This window comes from Diplotaxodon limnothrissa, linkage group LG11, assembly GCF_057381915.1.
Source record: "Diplotaxodon limnothrissa isolate DT_005_m linkage group LG11, D_limnothrissa_male_GT1.1, whole genome shotgun sequence".
Classification (NCBI taxonomy): domain Eukaryota; kingdom Metazoa; phylum Chordata; class Actinopteri; order Cichliformes; family Cichlidae; genus Diplotaxodon; species Diplotaxodon limnothrissa.
In genome coordinates, this window is record NC_140606.1 from 7,434,262 (window position 1) to 7,447,941 (window position 13,680).

General features: G+C 44.4%; 4 protein-coding genes across 4 annotated transcripts in view; 3 read left to right on the forward strand and 1 right to left on the reverse strand.

The window, feature by feature from the left end:
- LOC146622249 (dolichyl-diphosphooligosaccharide--protein glycosyltransferase subunit STT3B-like) overlaps positions 1-2,784 on the forward strand; it is a 79,358-nt gene extending 76,574 nt beyond the window's left edge. The window contains exon 16 of the mRNA XM_085366119.1: positions 67-2,784. Coding sequence (XP_085222245.1) covers positions 67-147 — 81 coding nt within the window. The 3' untranslated portion in view covers positions 148-2,784. The remainder of the gene's footprint in view (positions 1-66) is intronic.
- Positions 2,785-3,335: 551 nt separating this feature from the next.
- kiaa1143 (KIAA1143 ortholog) lies at positions 3,336-6,431 on the reverse strand. The gene is made up of 3 exons (XM_085365004.1): positions 6,246-6,431; positions 5,545-5,695; positions 3,336-5,409 (listed from the first exon to the last, which is right to left on the reverse strand). The coding sequence occupies exons 1-3, from the start codon at positions 6,357-6,359 to the stop codon at positions 5,186-5,188; spliced, it is 489 nt and encodes a 162-aa protein (XP_085221130.1). The 5' UTR covers positions 6,360-6,431; the 3' UTR covers positions 3,336-5,185.
- An 83-nt stretch (positions 6,432-6,514) lies between these two features.
- Positions 6,515-10,715, forward strand: LOC146622251 (uncharacterized). Its single transcript, XM_085365005.1, has 10 exons — positions 6,515-6,843; positions 6,975-7,159; positions 7,831-7,941; positions 8,113-8,253; positions 8,331-8,567; positions 8,659-9,034; positions 9,156-9,391; positions 9,490-9,665; positions 9,739-10,178; positions 10,304-10,715. Exons 1-10 carry the CDS (start codon positions 6,732-6,734, stop codon positions 10,555-10,557), a joined length of 2,268 nt encoding a protein of 755 aa, XP_085221131.1. The 5' UTR covers positions 6,515-6,731; the 3' UTR covers positions 10,558-10,715.
- A 589-nt stretch (positions 10,716-11,304) lies between these two features.
- LOC146622252 (transmembrane protein 42-like) lies at positions 11,305-13,070 on the forward strand. The gene is made up of 3 exons (XM_085365006.1): positions 11,305-11,499; positions 12,467-12,613; positions 12,747-13,070. Exons 1-3 carry the CDS (start codon positions 11,305-11,307, stop codon positions 12,888-12,890), a joined length of 486 nt encoding a protein of 161 aa, XP_085221132.1. The 3' UTR covers positions 12,891-13,070.
- Positions 13,071-13,680: the final 610 nt, after the last annotated feature.

The window sequence follows — 13,680 nt, forward strand, 5'->3', positions numbered from 1 at the left end:
TTTAGCCAAACTTGCACACAAAATCATACATTTCTACTTGAACCTGTCATTTTCTTCTGTTTACAGACGGCCAAGAGGAAGCGGGGATATGTCAAGAACAAGCTGTCCCTGAAGAAGGGCAAGAAACTCACCAAGAGATCTTTATAGAAGGTCCACCACCTACAGAGGCAGACTGTGGAAGGAGGGAGGAAAATGAATCTGACACACAGCTCAACAATATCAAGCAGTAAAAAAAAAGAAGAAAAAAAAAAAAGAAAGAAAAGGAGAAAAAAAATCCACCAATCGAGATTGAATAAGGAACAGCAGAGGTTCTCTGCCCCGCCCCCGCCATCATCTTGAGCATCCTCACCTGGAAGCCCAGGCTGGGAAAGCATCGCCCAGGATCCCGCTGAACCCGAGCCGACCTTTGACTTGATGCTGGGGTCGAGGAGGAAGAGAGAGAGAGAGTGGGTTTGAGTTTGAGAGCCTCCTCCACGCTGGATTTAACCTGACGAACTGTGACCTTTGACTCACTTTTCTTTTTGTACTTGAACGTGCTGGGGAGTGAGGACGGACCGAGCAAGAGAGATTAGCCGTCCCTCATCAGGGGACTCTGCTTGGGGCTGCTCTATGCATCGCATCATTTACACACATACAGAAACTCTGTCAGCACTGAAACCCAGACTGACCGTACAGTACGCTTTCATCTAACATCATCCTGCTGCGCCGACAGCACGCCTTCATTTTTAGGTTAATTCTCACTTGCTACAGTGCATTAAAATTTTTATCAGCATGCCAGATCAACACAGTTGTAAACAAAGATGGTGCAGAGGGTTAAATTACTTTTAAAAGCAAGCAAAGTCACAATTTGAGCACCACAGGCTTACGGCCACATTTCAGGCTTTCAAGGCAACTCTCTAATATACTGTCACATGTCAAACATCGGCGTCCTCTGCTCTCACCGCTGTTCGCGTCAATCACTTATTTCAAAATTCGAGGAAAGTTTCCCCCTCACCTACCAACTTTTTCTGCCATGTCTGCAGGTCGCTCCGTGTGTTTCATGAGGCACAAAGACATGTTTTCCCCCCTTTCCCCACATTTGTGTAAGATTTTCTACTTCAGAGTACAAAATTAGCGCCGTGAGCAATTCAACGAATCACATAAGCAGAATTTAGTTAAAGGCACAGGTGGATGGCTTAAAGCTGCGAGTGTGGTGCCAAAGGTTAACTTTACTGACTCTTCTGTTGTTTCTTTTTACTTCTCTGTAGTATCACATCAAAACTTATTAATGTGATTCGGTCAGCTCTGAAGCGTGTTCCTGTTCCTCGTGTCACTGAATGTAAATATGGAGTTTTGCAGGCGGCTGACAGTCGTCATCGTTCTGGCTGTCCATACACGGAAACAGGGTGGCACAGTAACTCTTCACTAACATGCAGCCTGGTAAATAATTGCGTTGTGCTGTTGTGTGTATCCTAAAGGCCCGCCATCACACACAGATGTCAGGTTTATGAGGTTCTCTGGATCTTGCTCCACAGTCGTCATCAGTTTCTACCAGAGGAGGTCGTCCTCATTATCAGAGTTTAATGTTTCTCCTTCAGCTGCTTCTCACTGATGTGAAATCAACATGTTACCCTGTGATTATGTTATTCAGGTTAGTGGATATTATCTCGTGTGCTCTGCTCAGTAAGATGCTGGCATCTGTGCTCACGAGTTAGCTCAGTGTTGGATCACATGCACAATTGTTCTCCCGCTGGCACATTTTTTGTGATGACTAATTTGCCCTGTGATAAATCTGACCCCGAATCTCTAGTCCTGTTCAGTCTCCAGAGGTACTGGAACCTACATTTCCCACGATGCACCTGCTCTGCTTTAAAGTGATTTGTTTACAATCTGTGTGATCAGCTGGCTGTTTACATTATCTGAAATGGTAATGCTGAGCTGCAGCCCAGCAGGTGGACACGAACATATCTGTACCCTTCAGTTTTTAATCAGCTGACTGTAATTAGTAAATGAACGAATGTGGGAGGGATCAGCGCTGCAGAACGCAGAGCGGTCCGTCCCACCTTCAGGTCAGTAGAAATGTGCTTGCTTTGCTGCTGGTGCCAGTGTTGTTGTTAAGTAGCCATTTGAAAGTCTCCTCTGCTCTCAGTGAAAACAATGAAGAGAAATCAGCAGCAGCAGTAATGCACCCAGCTGTTCGTCTGCAGTACCTGCTGTCTGCATGTCAAAAGGTGTCCCCGAGGCCTCGTTCCCTTTGATCCCCCGTCACGTATCCCACCGCACTCTGTAGATATCAGGCTGAGTCTCCCTCCGCAGGTACCGGGATCAAACGCGTTCGCTGCTCGTCCTCTCCTGAATTTAGAAAACCATCATCTGAGCTGGCAGGAGCAGCAGGAGGCTCTGCGGGTTACAGCCGCTCTACACTCTGAATGTTCCTTTTAAATTGGCGCACTTCTTTCTGTAAACCAAACTTTCCCTAGATTCAAATCTGCCATGTTCATTTTCTTACAAATATAACAAGTTGACTTTTTTTTTATGAGGTTTTGTTAGAACACTGCTCCAAGAGTCCGTGTGGAGAGGGACAGCACAGGCCTTAAAGTTTAATAAAAAAAAAAGGTGTTTCCAAAGCTGCATGTCAGCGGGTGTATTTATTACATGGACGATGGAGGCTGCTGCCTCACACGAGCGCAGCGTCCTATCATGTGATGCAATGATTTTATTTGATTTTTTTTCCAAGTCAAAGGTTCTTCCATCAATTGTAATGATCTGGATGCAGGTGTGAGAATGAAACATGCCTTTTTGAATAAAGAGGTTGAAATAACTCATCTTTACTTTTTTTCTTTAAATGAACAAAAATGTTAATCTTTAGAATTTTTTTGCAGGTATAAAATTCACAGGTTGTAAGCATCGATTTTATTAGCTGCATTTATGTCCAGTTTAGACTTGACTGTTTGTTTTTTAGATTCTCTTGGCTCTGCTGGAGACCAATGAAGGGACATGTCTTATGGAGCTCTCTCCAGAAACTCAAAACTTTAACCCACCAGTTAAAACCCTCTTTGCAAGAAGCAGCCAATCGGGGGGGGGGGGGGGAAGAACCAAATCTGCTTTAAGACACAATGGAAACTTTAAAAAATATTTTGAACTGTAATCGTGCAAAGCTGCTCTTAGACAGTCCTGGAGTGAAACTATGCATGTGCAGAGCTTGACAGGTGGCGTGAGAGGAAGAAGAATTAGGCAATCGGCATCTGAAGAATAGTGAAGGTGTAGATCTGTTCATTCATGACATGAACACAGGTGGCACTGATGAGGCAACGCATGACAGTAAAAACAACCAACAAAGATTTCTTAATATTTTTATATCAAAAGTTCACAGGAGTTGTAGCACTGTCAAAAAATACACAATGAAAACTGATGCACACACCAAAAAAAAAAAGGATACATCACAACTGCATTGACACAAATGCATCGTTTCTACATGAACTGTTCAGCTCCGCAGTCGAAGCTAGAAAATATTCATACATTCAGTGCATGACTGACTGTATTTAAGATTCTACAATGAGCCCCTGCGTACGGCTGCCAGACACGCACACACCTCAGCACACACAACACAAGATTCAAACACAGCAACAAAGATCCAGGCTGATTCAGAGTGTGACACAGTGATCCGCAGCACTTTGGAACCTGAAGAAAGAACTCACAATGCTGTCATATGGGGACAATTTAATTTGTAATCACACAAAGTTAATTTAATTTCCATTAAACTAGCTGCTCCTGGAATTTAATGACATCCATTTATCAGCTGCTGATGTTCGTTTGTGTCTGATGAAGGGACGCATTACATGTAATACTTTAAAAACAAAAAGACCCCCACTGCTTCCAGTACACTAAACTGAAGCTGGACAAATTTAGCTCCCTGCAGCTCTCAGTGTTTTAAATGCGAGAGCAGACCCGCTTCCGATGATCTTAAATTTTTCTTTGGGATTTGCTTTGTGGAGAGCACTGCCGAGCGGCTCCTGCAGCTGAATTAATTGGTTTTTCTAAATTAAAATTCACAAGCAGCTCCCGCTGTGACTTTGATTAGAAGTATAACAAAAAATAATTAAGGAAAGCTGCATCAAATAAATTTCAGGAAAACCGAATCTGCTGGAATTCATTAGCACTGATTCTTTGATACAGAAAAGCTCTCTGCGTGCTGCTGCTTCAATCATTTACACTGGGCTTGAAGGGTGGGGTGCGGGGCACACTGTACAACTGATTTTCCACTAATTAGTCCTGGTCCTATGACCACAGCTATACAATAGTGATTGGATCTATAGCACAGCACACAGTTCAGGTTATTTATGGACGCAAACGCGGGAGAAATTTACACCTGAAAACATGTAGATGAGCTGGTTTCAGAATCCGTGCAGTTCAGAGACACTGCTTCAACTACCTGCCTGTGGTGTGTGAAAGAGCTACACTGAGGTAAAGCCATACGGTGATGTGTGTCTTCACTCAACTCCAGAATCAAGCAGAAGCTGGTTTACATCTCTCTGCTTGTGTTTGAGACATTTATAAACTTTGAGGTGTGAAAATATGAATTTGTCCCACAGCCATGACTTTAGTCCCCTGAGAACTAAACCACCTTAACAGTTCATATTTGTCCTCACAGAACACACACGAGAACATGCAAACTAAAATGTTAAAACAAAGTCACGGGGCTGGAAAAGAGCAAACCCCAAGTTCTACAAAGTGACACGAGTCAACACAGTCTGGTAGCTGTAACCAGGGAAACGTCCTGCTAACATGTCAGAGTGGGCTTTCACACAGCAGCTGAACCAACTCCCCTCTTATCAGTAACACAGTACTGTATAAATGTCCTTGTGTAGTTTGTGACCCTGACATGGATGCAGGATAAAGTTACACTAACTGAAGTATAACCTCATCGTCTTTGATGCATGTTCATTTTCCCCCTCAGCTTCACTGTTTCTGCTCAGACTGTTAAATGAATCGGAATCATCCCTGTAGTCAGACGGAGACGACTCGGAATAAATTCAGTTTGTGCCAGCTGATTTTTATGCTTTACTAAAAATGTATGAATCTATATGTCATGAATGACATGCAAAAACAGTAGCACTGTCCTTTAAAAAGAATGGACAGGTTGAACCATGTCTTATACTCAGTACAATGTTCCTGTTTCCTGACAGCCTACTCTCACCACTTCCATTCAGTCCTCCTCCTCCTCATCCCCTCCAAATGACAGGAGGCTGTTATTTTTAACTTTCTTTCCAGATGCCTCCTTTTTCTCCTCCTCCTCTTCCTCCTTTTCCTTGTCCCCTCCACTGCTCTTCTTCTTTTTGCTGGAGCTAGCACCGATGCCCTGGAATTTATCTGAGGAAGAGCGCTTGGCTGGTTTCTTGAAAAGGATTTTACCGTCAGGAGGCTGACCATCTGCGAAGCAGACGGAGGTATGTATGTGCAGGGTTGCAAACACAGGGTTTTATGTTAACATGCTGTATACAGTGCATGCATATGTAAATATTTTCTTACTCCTGGTGTAATTAAATCATTGAACTGGACTCTCACCTTTCTCTGAGCTGCCTCCAGCCTGTATTTCATCCTTCATCTTCTTCACCTCCTCTGCAGTCAGGTCTCCACTTTTAAGGACCACGACCTGGGGCAACTCGTCCTCTCGATCGCTGCCGCTGTCGTCATCCAGTGTTGGCATCACCTGACGCTAGGATAGCAAACAGACCGTTAGCCTGTGTGAGAAGTGTTTTGAAATCCTGCATTCACTGTGAATGACGATACCGAGGTTTCTTATTTCAGTGATAATCATTTCATCAGCAGCCCGACACTCAAACTAAAATCAGGAACCTGTACTTCAGAGTCATGATTCAAGTCGTGGTGGGTTTTTTTTTTTAAATACAACTTCATAAAACAAAAAACAAACCCATTCATGAAAAGCCATGGCTTTCTGTTGTAGAGTACATAAATTCAGTTGTAGAACGCCTGCGCAGTCACAGCTGAACGCTGCAGCGCAGTTCGAGACTGCTCTGATGGTCCGGAGGAACAGCTGTAGCTCGTGCGGCCTCACTGCTCAATTCAGTGAATGGGACCCTCCGTTGAATTATGATTCAGAGCATTTATTCTTCCTTATATGAACACCATGCGCCTGCGCTCAGAAACAAACGTCGCAAAGTGTAGCTGTCACACAACTGAAAGAGATAATGGTTTGGTAGGCCCGGTGCAGCTAACTGGCACGGCTAACCCAACCGCGTAGTTACCTTAGTGTCGACATTCGGTCCCTCTTTGTACCCCACATCGTTCTTAAACTTCTTGAGAAACGACGGCTCCGCCGGCTTCACCCATGCTACTCCGCGGCCCTTATTTTTATTCATGGCAAAGAAGCAAAACAAGACAAGCAGCCAACGAATGCAGACTGCAGATCCGAGCAACTTCCGGCTAGCACGGACTCGTCAAAACAGAGAAACCGTCACTAAAACGCGCCGCGTCACGTGACTTCAGGAGCTACTGTCATTGATGGATTTGGGAACGTTGATGCCATAGCGCTGCTTGGTGCTACATTGGATCTGCACAAGGGACGATAAGCTAAATGATGATTCAAAGCGAAACATCGCAGAAAAACTAAGCCGATGAATGTCCTCCACATAAAGCAGCAACTCGCCCTATTTAACTTGAAGAAGGAAACTCTCCGCTGTGACTGCTCGTAGCGCCGTTAGCCGTATGAGCATGAAAAGTTAAGCATTAGCATGAGACAGTTTGAGAACTCTGCCGATCTGGACTCTTTTATTAAAGAACTGGAGGAAGAGTCTCAGACTAAGTTTATCACCTTTTCCGTGGGCCGCCATTATAATGACAAAGGTAACGAAATGGAGAGTGACTGCTAGCTGGACAGCAGAGCCGTAAACACTGCTCCCTGCTATGGTCCAGTAGTGAGTGTGTCGGTTAACGCCGGGGTCTTATCAGGTCGTGTGCTTGTATTTGTCACACAGATTGGCATCCTTTGCCCGGAAACCGCGTCTACTGGCAGTGGGCTGGGGGCTCTGGGATGCCAGCCATTGAATTCACCGGAGTCCCATTTATGTTTGTGGGCTCTAAAAGGCTCGTCTGCCATCAGGGCAAGGACCTCGCCGTAGCTCAGAAGCAGAGATATGCCGAGGAAAGGGCAAAAAAGACGGTGATTTCACTGCGCGTTCAACACACACACAGAGGCTGGCTGGTGATGCGAGGAGCCGAGGGATTGGTTGTTTCGCTGCTAGGCAACCGATGACGCTGCAGCCTTGGAGAAAAAAGCGCGCAGAGTAGACGAGTTGGGAGTAGTGCTGTGGGATACTGAAATTTGTGTATCAATGCAATACTAAGTAAATACAGGACCAATAGTGACAACACTTTAAACCTAGAAAAGGCAGCTTATGTAGTGGAGAGCATTGCGTCATGATTTATCAGACGAATCATCATTAATGTCCAATTTCTGAACACGATTTAATGGCCTATAAGTCAGTGTGGTTTTTACTTTTCCACAACAAAACACACCTTTTAGTTTTTCATTTATTTTGAAATTGGGGCTTTCTGGAGACCTTGGATGTGCCTGTCTCTAAAGCACTTTGGATCAACTACTGTCATTTTAAGGTGCTATAGGCTTGGATGGCATGGATATTATCAATATTAGGATCAATCTGCTCACTTCTAATGGACAGCAGTGAACCACAGCTACTAAGAAAGGCGCACGACTCCACCTGTTTCTCAGTGTTTGATTTGAGTATGCTTAGATGTTCTGCTCAAGTTAGCTAATCTTGACATGAATTATTGAATGCATTATTTAACTGATTTCTTTCCCATAATCCACAGATGATTGACCACACTTTAGTTAGGAACAAATCAAACTCGCAGTCTAGTAAAAAGGTGGGATGCCCAGCAGCCATATCAATCAGCAAGATCGCAACATTCCCTAAATTCAAGGTAAGTGGAAATGTTGGCTCTCCTACAGGAATGTGACCTTTAAGCAAAGACAGCTGAATTTAAAGGAGAAAGGCATGGAGTACGAGTTTAGGACTCAGACTAAATCATTTTGTTTCGGCACATGTTTCTCTCCATGATCACCACTCTGATTTCTATCTGCATGCATGTTAGTTGGAAGAAGACAGGGAGAGGAGTAAGAAGGCAGCCTCCAAGATGCTGAAAGAGGCTTTGGAGAGAGATCCAGTTGTGTGGGGAACATGCTATGTTGTTACACAGCCAAGTGCGCATGCTGGGCACACAATGGGAGAAATGGTAACGAACAACAGTCTCCTCACAAAGGACAAAAATCTGTGTTTCCATGTGAAACTACAAGTGTGCTATATTTAAAGGAGCCCGTGGACGCAAGAGTGGAGCAGCAGGTGGTGGAGCTCAGAAAGCAGGGCGTGAGGAAGGTCAGCGAGCTGAAGCGTCATCTTGCTCAATTTGTAACAGCCGAGCTTTTTAAGGGAGCAAGCCCACCCCCTGCGTCCAGGCGCCGGTACTACCCCTCAGAGAAGGACCTCCGAAATATAATGGCTAAGGTGAAGGACCAGGCTCGGCACAGAATCGATCAGGTGAACCTGGAGGTGAGCGGCGCCTTTATCATTCCTGTTTGGGTAAAACACCAGCATGTGACTAGTCCGTATAAAAAAGAAAAAAAGATTGTATTTGTTGCAGGGCTTGTTTGAAGAATGGTGTGCTGCTACACCTGAGGACAAGTTCCATCTGCGCCTCCGTACAGAGGACGCCTCCTTCCTCTTCTGCCATCAAACGTTGTGGCAGATGAGGCTGCTGCGCCTGTATGGGGCAGATGTCTGCGTGTTCGATGCCGCCTACAGAACAATCCGCTACCCTCTGCCCCTGTGCTTCTTGTGCGTCCGCACTAACATGTGCTACTCCGTTGTGGGAGTGATGGTACTCCAAGAAGAAACAACAGAAGCCATCAAAGAGGGTCTGGAAGTGTTCAAGTGTTGGAACGCAGACTGGAGGCCAGCAAGCTTTATGGTCGATTGCAACGCTGCCGAAATCCAAGCTGTTGAGTCTGTGTTTGAAGGTACGGTGAGCTAAAATGAAAACAAAGTGATCACTGTGGATCTTTACTCTTTTTATACATGTTGGTGTTATGATTATATATCAGTGTGCTCTCTATTCAGTCTCTTTCTACCTCTGTGCAGGCACCAAAGCGCTGCTCAGTGACTTTCACAGGGAGAAGGCATGGGACGAATGGATACAGAAGGAGCATCGAGTGGCTGACAAAGGAGATGCTCTTACAAAGCTGAAAGCGATAGCCAGCTCACTCACTACAGAGCAGTACGAGGAGGCAGTGAAGGCCCTGATGGCCAGCCACACCTGGGAACAAAATCCTGCGTTTCAGAGCTGGTTTTCAGACACGTGGTTGTCCAAAGCAAAGGTAAGCATCTGAGAAAAAAGCAGCTCCTGCACAGAGACATTTGAAAGCTGAAATTCTATCGCCACAACAAACCCTCGCTATATCTTGCTTTGTTTAAGAGATGGGTGTCTGCCTTCAAAGAAGAGACACTGAATATAGCTATCATCACAAACCATGAGACTGAACACCAGAATAAATTGTTCAAGCACAAATACCTGGAGGACTACAGGGACCGGACTTTATCTGAAATGCTGGACATCGTGACACATGTGTACATCCCTGAACTGCGGAGGACGTAAGTTTTCCATTTGCACAAGCTTGTCTTCAGTGTGCACGTCATGTCAGCAAAAATAATGTTTCTCTTTCAGGTACATTGAAGCTAATGTGAGGTCATACGGACAGTGTGACTCCAGTGTCCCTCCTTTCCTGTGGGACAGACCCGCAGACGTCATTCAACACATCACGAGCTGCATGGACAGCTCTCTCTCTGAGGGACACGTGGTCAAGCTGGGCGACGGTGTGTTCAGAGTGAAGAGCGAGACACAGGAGGACCAGTCTTATGAACTGGCATTTGGGTCAGACGACAGCTTGCCCTCCTGTCAGTGCGATGACTGGAGGCGGTACAAGTTGCCATGCAAACATTTCTGTGCAGTCTTCCAGAAGGTCCCTGGCTGGACGTGGCAGCAGTTATCCCTGAAATACAGGGAACACCCGCTTCTTAACCTGGATGCCACGTGTTGCTCCATGACCCCAGACTCAGTGGACGAGTGGGGCACGGAGGTAGTCAGTGAGCCAGTAACCTGCAAGGGTAAGGTTTATCTGCAACATGAGAGAAGAACTTCATAAAAGTTACTGTCTTACCCGCACAATCATTAACCTGTTACCTCAAATTTTAGGGAGTGCAAATTTGTCTTAGTGTAACTTTCTTTGCAGACACACAAGTGACCTCTGACTGTGACAGTCCACCACGCAAGCGAGTGAGCAAGTCATATCTGAGGAAGAAATGTGTCAACCTCACCAAACAACTCATGGACAGAATATGTACCACTGAAAGCCAAGACACACTTCAGGAACTTTCTGAGACGTTAGGCAGGCTGGTGAAGGGGCTCACACCTGCGTTTGGCAGTGAGGATGGTATGCTTCATCTGGAAGCAAAGCGGGTCCGAGTTTCCAGCTGCACAGACTGAGGGTGGAACCCACAAAGTGGCTGGCCTCGAAATCATCAGAACCTTCCCGGAGCCGCGCGATTTTTTTCGAACGCTAACTACGTCATCAGATTCCCGGAAAGGAAACAACCAATTACAACAAAGCAGCTACAGTCAAGAGGGCGAAGGCATGATATGGAAAAAGCACTTAAGCTTCACAATAAAACCAAAGTAGTTTTAATCAAAAATTGTGTCTCCATGAATAATGACATTATCCATGAAGAGTAGTTTCTTTACCTATTTAAAATAAATCCTAGCGGAGTCCGATGACATCACCACTGAAGCTGTTTGGTCACCACTGAGCAAAGTAACAACTGACAAGCATTTATATGAGGAGCCATTATGATGGCTTTATATACTTATTTATATACATATATATATTTAATGGTATACCTTGTGTTGTGTGTGTGTGTGTGGGGGGGGGGGGGGAGTTGTGTGTGTGTGTGTGTGTTTCTTGTCTTGTTTTTATGGACATGTAGTCTGCCAATAAAGATTGAATGATGTTAATGCGTAATCTATACCTGCAAGAAATGTAAGATTTTCGGATGACAGCGACAGAGTGTACTTTACTGTATAAATAAATTAGTGAAAAACCAGGCCTTTGTATTGTGTGTCCTGTTGTGTAGTGACGAATGGAGGAAGCTGCCATACAAGCTTTTATTGTGAAAATTTTCGTCTGCCTGTTCGCATCCTTTAACTCAGGCTTGACTGCGGTCTGAAATGATTAACATGGAGCCCTCTAACAACCAGCCGAGTTCGGGAATGTTTTCAGCGTCCTTTTATGCGTTATTAGCGGGCTTTTTGGCAGCTACTGCCTCTCTGTCAGCTAAGCTGTCGCTCGGTGCGAGCTACCTGAGAGAGATGTGTGAGACGCGGCTGAGCGACTGGAATCAAACACCTGGTGGAAGCGCAGCCTGTGACTGGGTGACACTGACTCTCTGACATCTTTGTTTTTGTATTTCTACAAATACCTAATTTCCTTGGCATGGTTACACACACACACACACACACACACACACACACACACACACACACACACACACACACACACAAAAAAAAAACCTCGTCTTTCACAGCAGAAAAGCGTCATATAGTTACCAGACACTTATTACTGTTCGTACGAGTTCGGGTTACTCGAAACATTCGAGGAAGGTGTTTTGTTTGTTTTTTACTCATATCCTTGTTCAGAAATTATTCTAAAACCCCTTGATCATAATGCCTCTTCCACTGAATTTATTAAAGAGTTTTCTCGTTTCCGACTACTGCTACAACAAAGATGGCAGCCAGCCGGTGTGACACCGGTAGAAAACAGTAACAACTTGGAGGAGTAATATTCATGCAAGTGATCAGAAGCCTCTTAAAGCCTCCATAAAATACCTTAAAACATTTAATTACTGTGTACTTAAAGGTTAGCTCTGACTTAAATGAATGTTAATACGAGACGAGCACAAACTGTTGCCGATTAATATGAATAATAAATTAATTCATTAATGATGCAAGCTGATAGTTTTGTTCTCAGTAACATGTACAGCATCTAGCTGTAAAACATAAGCCAAACAGGTGTTAGTATTGTCATTAATTAGGGCGTGTGCCGGTACATAGTCAAAATTAATGTGATTAGTAACAGCTGTATGATTGTTTTTCTGTATCTAACTGTGGTGGTGGTTTAAGGTTTTTGGTCATTAACCAGGCACGTTTGTCAAAGTTTAGGCTGTGAGGTAAAAAGTATATGTTCTTCCTGGGCATGCTTAATTGGAAATGGAGAAACACTGTTTAGGAATCTGAACTAAGGATCTGCACTCAGTTCTGGTATTTAGCCAAGCCGTGACATTTTTGCTGCAGAGGGTAAAGTTATGTTTTCGTGTGTGTCTTGCTATACCTTGGCCTACAGCTCCACATCCCCCTGCGGCTGCTGTGCGGCGGCCTGCTATTCGCCTGTAATGCAGTCATGTGGACCACCTTCTCCAAGGCACTCCGCCATTCCACCTCTACAGCCAGGGCCACTGTCACGACCACTGCATCCAACTTCATTTCCTCTGTAAGCTCTCTACATATGCTGAACTAATTTGATTTTTCACAACACTATAACAACAAAAGGGAAACATTTTGACTTTGCATTCAACATTCAGATTACTGTTTTATATTTATAGTGAATGTGTTCTTCTGTCCAGGGACTGCTAGGGAGGCTCTTCTTTGGAGAGAGCCATGCAACTCTGTGGTGGGCAGGCATCGCTCTCACTCTGTGTGGACTGCTGATGCTTCATGGTTCAGCACCTCAGACACACCCACAGGAAGCAGACAAGAAGGACAAGTAATGCATGTTGGAGTTGTTCCAAGTGCGCAGCCTCAAAACTGTTGACTGCAAAGAGCAGTTCTGTCAGGTTCTCCGCCTGCAGAATTGACTGATGTATACTTTTTAAGAGTTCTTCCTATAAGACGAACAACAACTGCCTTTTTATGGACTTTCACCTGAATTCTGATTCTTTATGAGGGGTTCCCTGGGACTTGCACAAAATCAAAAAACCCTCATATTATTATTTTTTTTGTACCTGTGTGGAAGTTGATTTTTTTAATGTGTGATGCATGTATTACAAACCACACTGTGACTTGCTCTGCATTGGAATACTGAGTGGAAATGGATATTTTTATAAATAAAATGGAAGTCGAACAAATGAGGGCACTTAAATACCACATATTTTGTGCAGAAGAACAGCCATCTCACAACCATGCTAAATTTACTCTAAAGAATTGAGAATGATTAGAAAGTCAATTGATTTGAGTTTGGCACCACCTTGTGGTACTTTTAGGGATAGCACCGGAGAAGACTGCACGCCCAGAAAATTGAGGAAGCGTTTTTTGTCGACTAGTTCAAACTAGTTGCAGCTGAATATGTTACCTTACAATGCCCACAAAAGCTAGAAAGCTCACACAAAGATATGCAAATGACCAGCTGCAGTAGTCGGCAGAAGCGTAATGATTAAAGGCTGGAGGTAAACATTTAAAATAAACCCTCTCCACATGGGTCAGTGACAACTACTGAACGATAAAGCCAAGCTCCGGTGTGCAGATGTGTTTTGTTCAAATTAAATTGAATGAAAATTTGGA

Coding starts and splice junctions, on each gene's coding strand:
- kiaa1143 (XM_085365004.1), bottom strand. CDS start 6,359: ATGAATAAAAATAAGGGCCGCGGAGTAGCATGGGTGAAGCCGGCGGAG. Junction 5,696..6,245: donor GACCGAATGTCGACACTAAG/GTAACTACGCGG, acceptor TTGCTATCCTAG/CGTCAGGTGATGCCAACACT. Junction 5,410..5,544: donor TGGAGGCAGCTCAGAGAAAG/GTGAGAGTCCAG, acceptor TCTGCTTCGCAG/ATGGTCAGCCTCCTGACGGT.
- LOC146622251 (XM_085365005.1), top strand. CDS start 6,732: ATGAGACAGTTTGAGAACTCTGCCGATCTGGACTCTTTTATTAAAGAA. Junction 8,568..8,658: donor TCGATCAGGTGAACCTGGAG/GTGAGCGGCGCC, acceptor TATTTGTTGCAG/GGCTTGTTTGAAGAATGGTG. Junction 9,666..9,738: donor ATCCCTGAACTGCGGAGGAC/GTAAGTTTTCCA, acceptor TTTCTCTTTCAG/GTACATTGAAGCTAATGTGA.
- LOC146622252 (XM_085365006.1), top strand. CDS start 11,305: ATGGAGCCCTCTAACAACCAGCCGAGTTCGGGAATGTTTTCAGCGTCC. Junction 11,500..12,466: donor GAAGCGCAGCCTGTGACTGG/GTGACACTGACT, acceptor CTTGGCCTACAG/CTCCACATCCCCCTGCGGCT. Junction 12,614..12,746: donor CATCCAACTTCATTTCCTCT/GTAAGCTCTCTA, acceptor TCTTCTGTCCAG/GGACTGCTAGGGAGGCTCTT.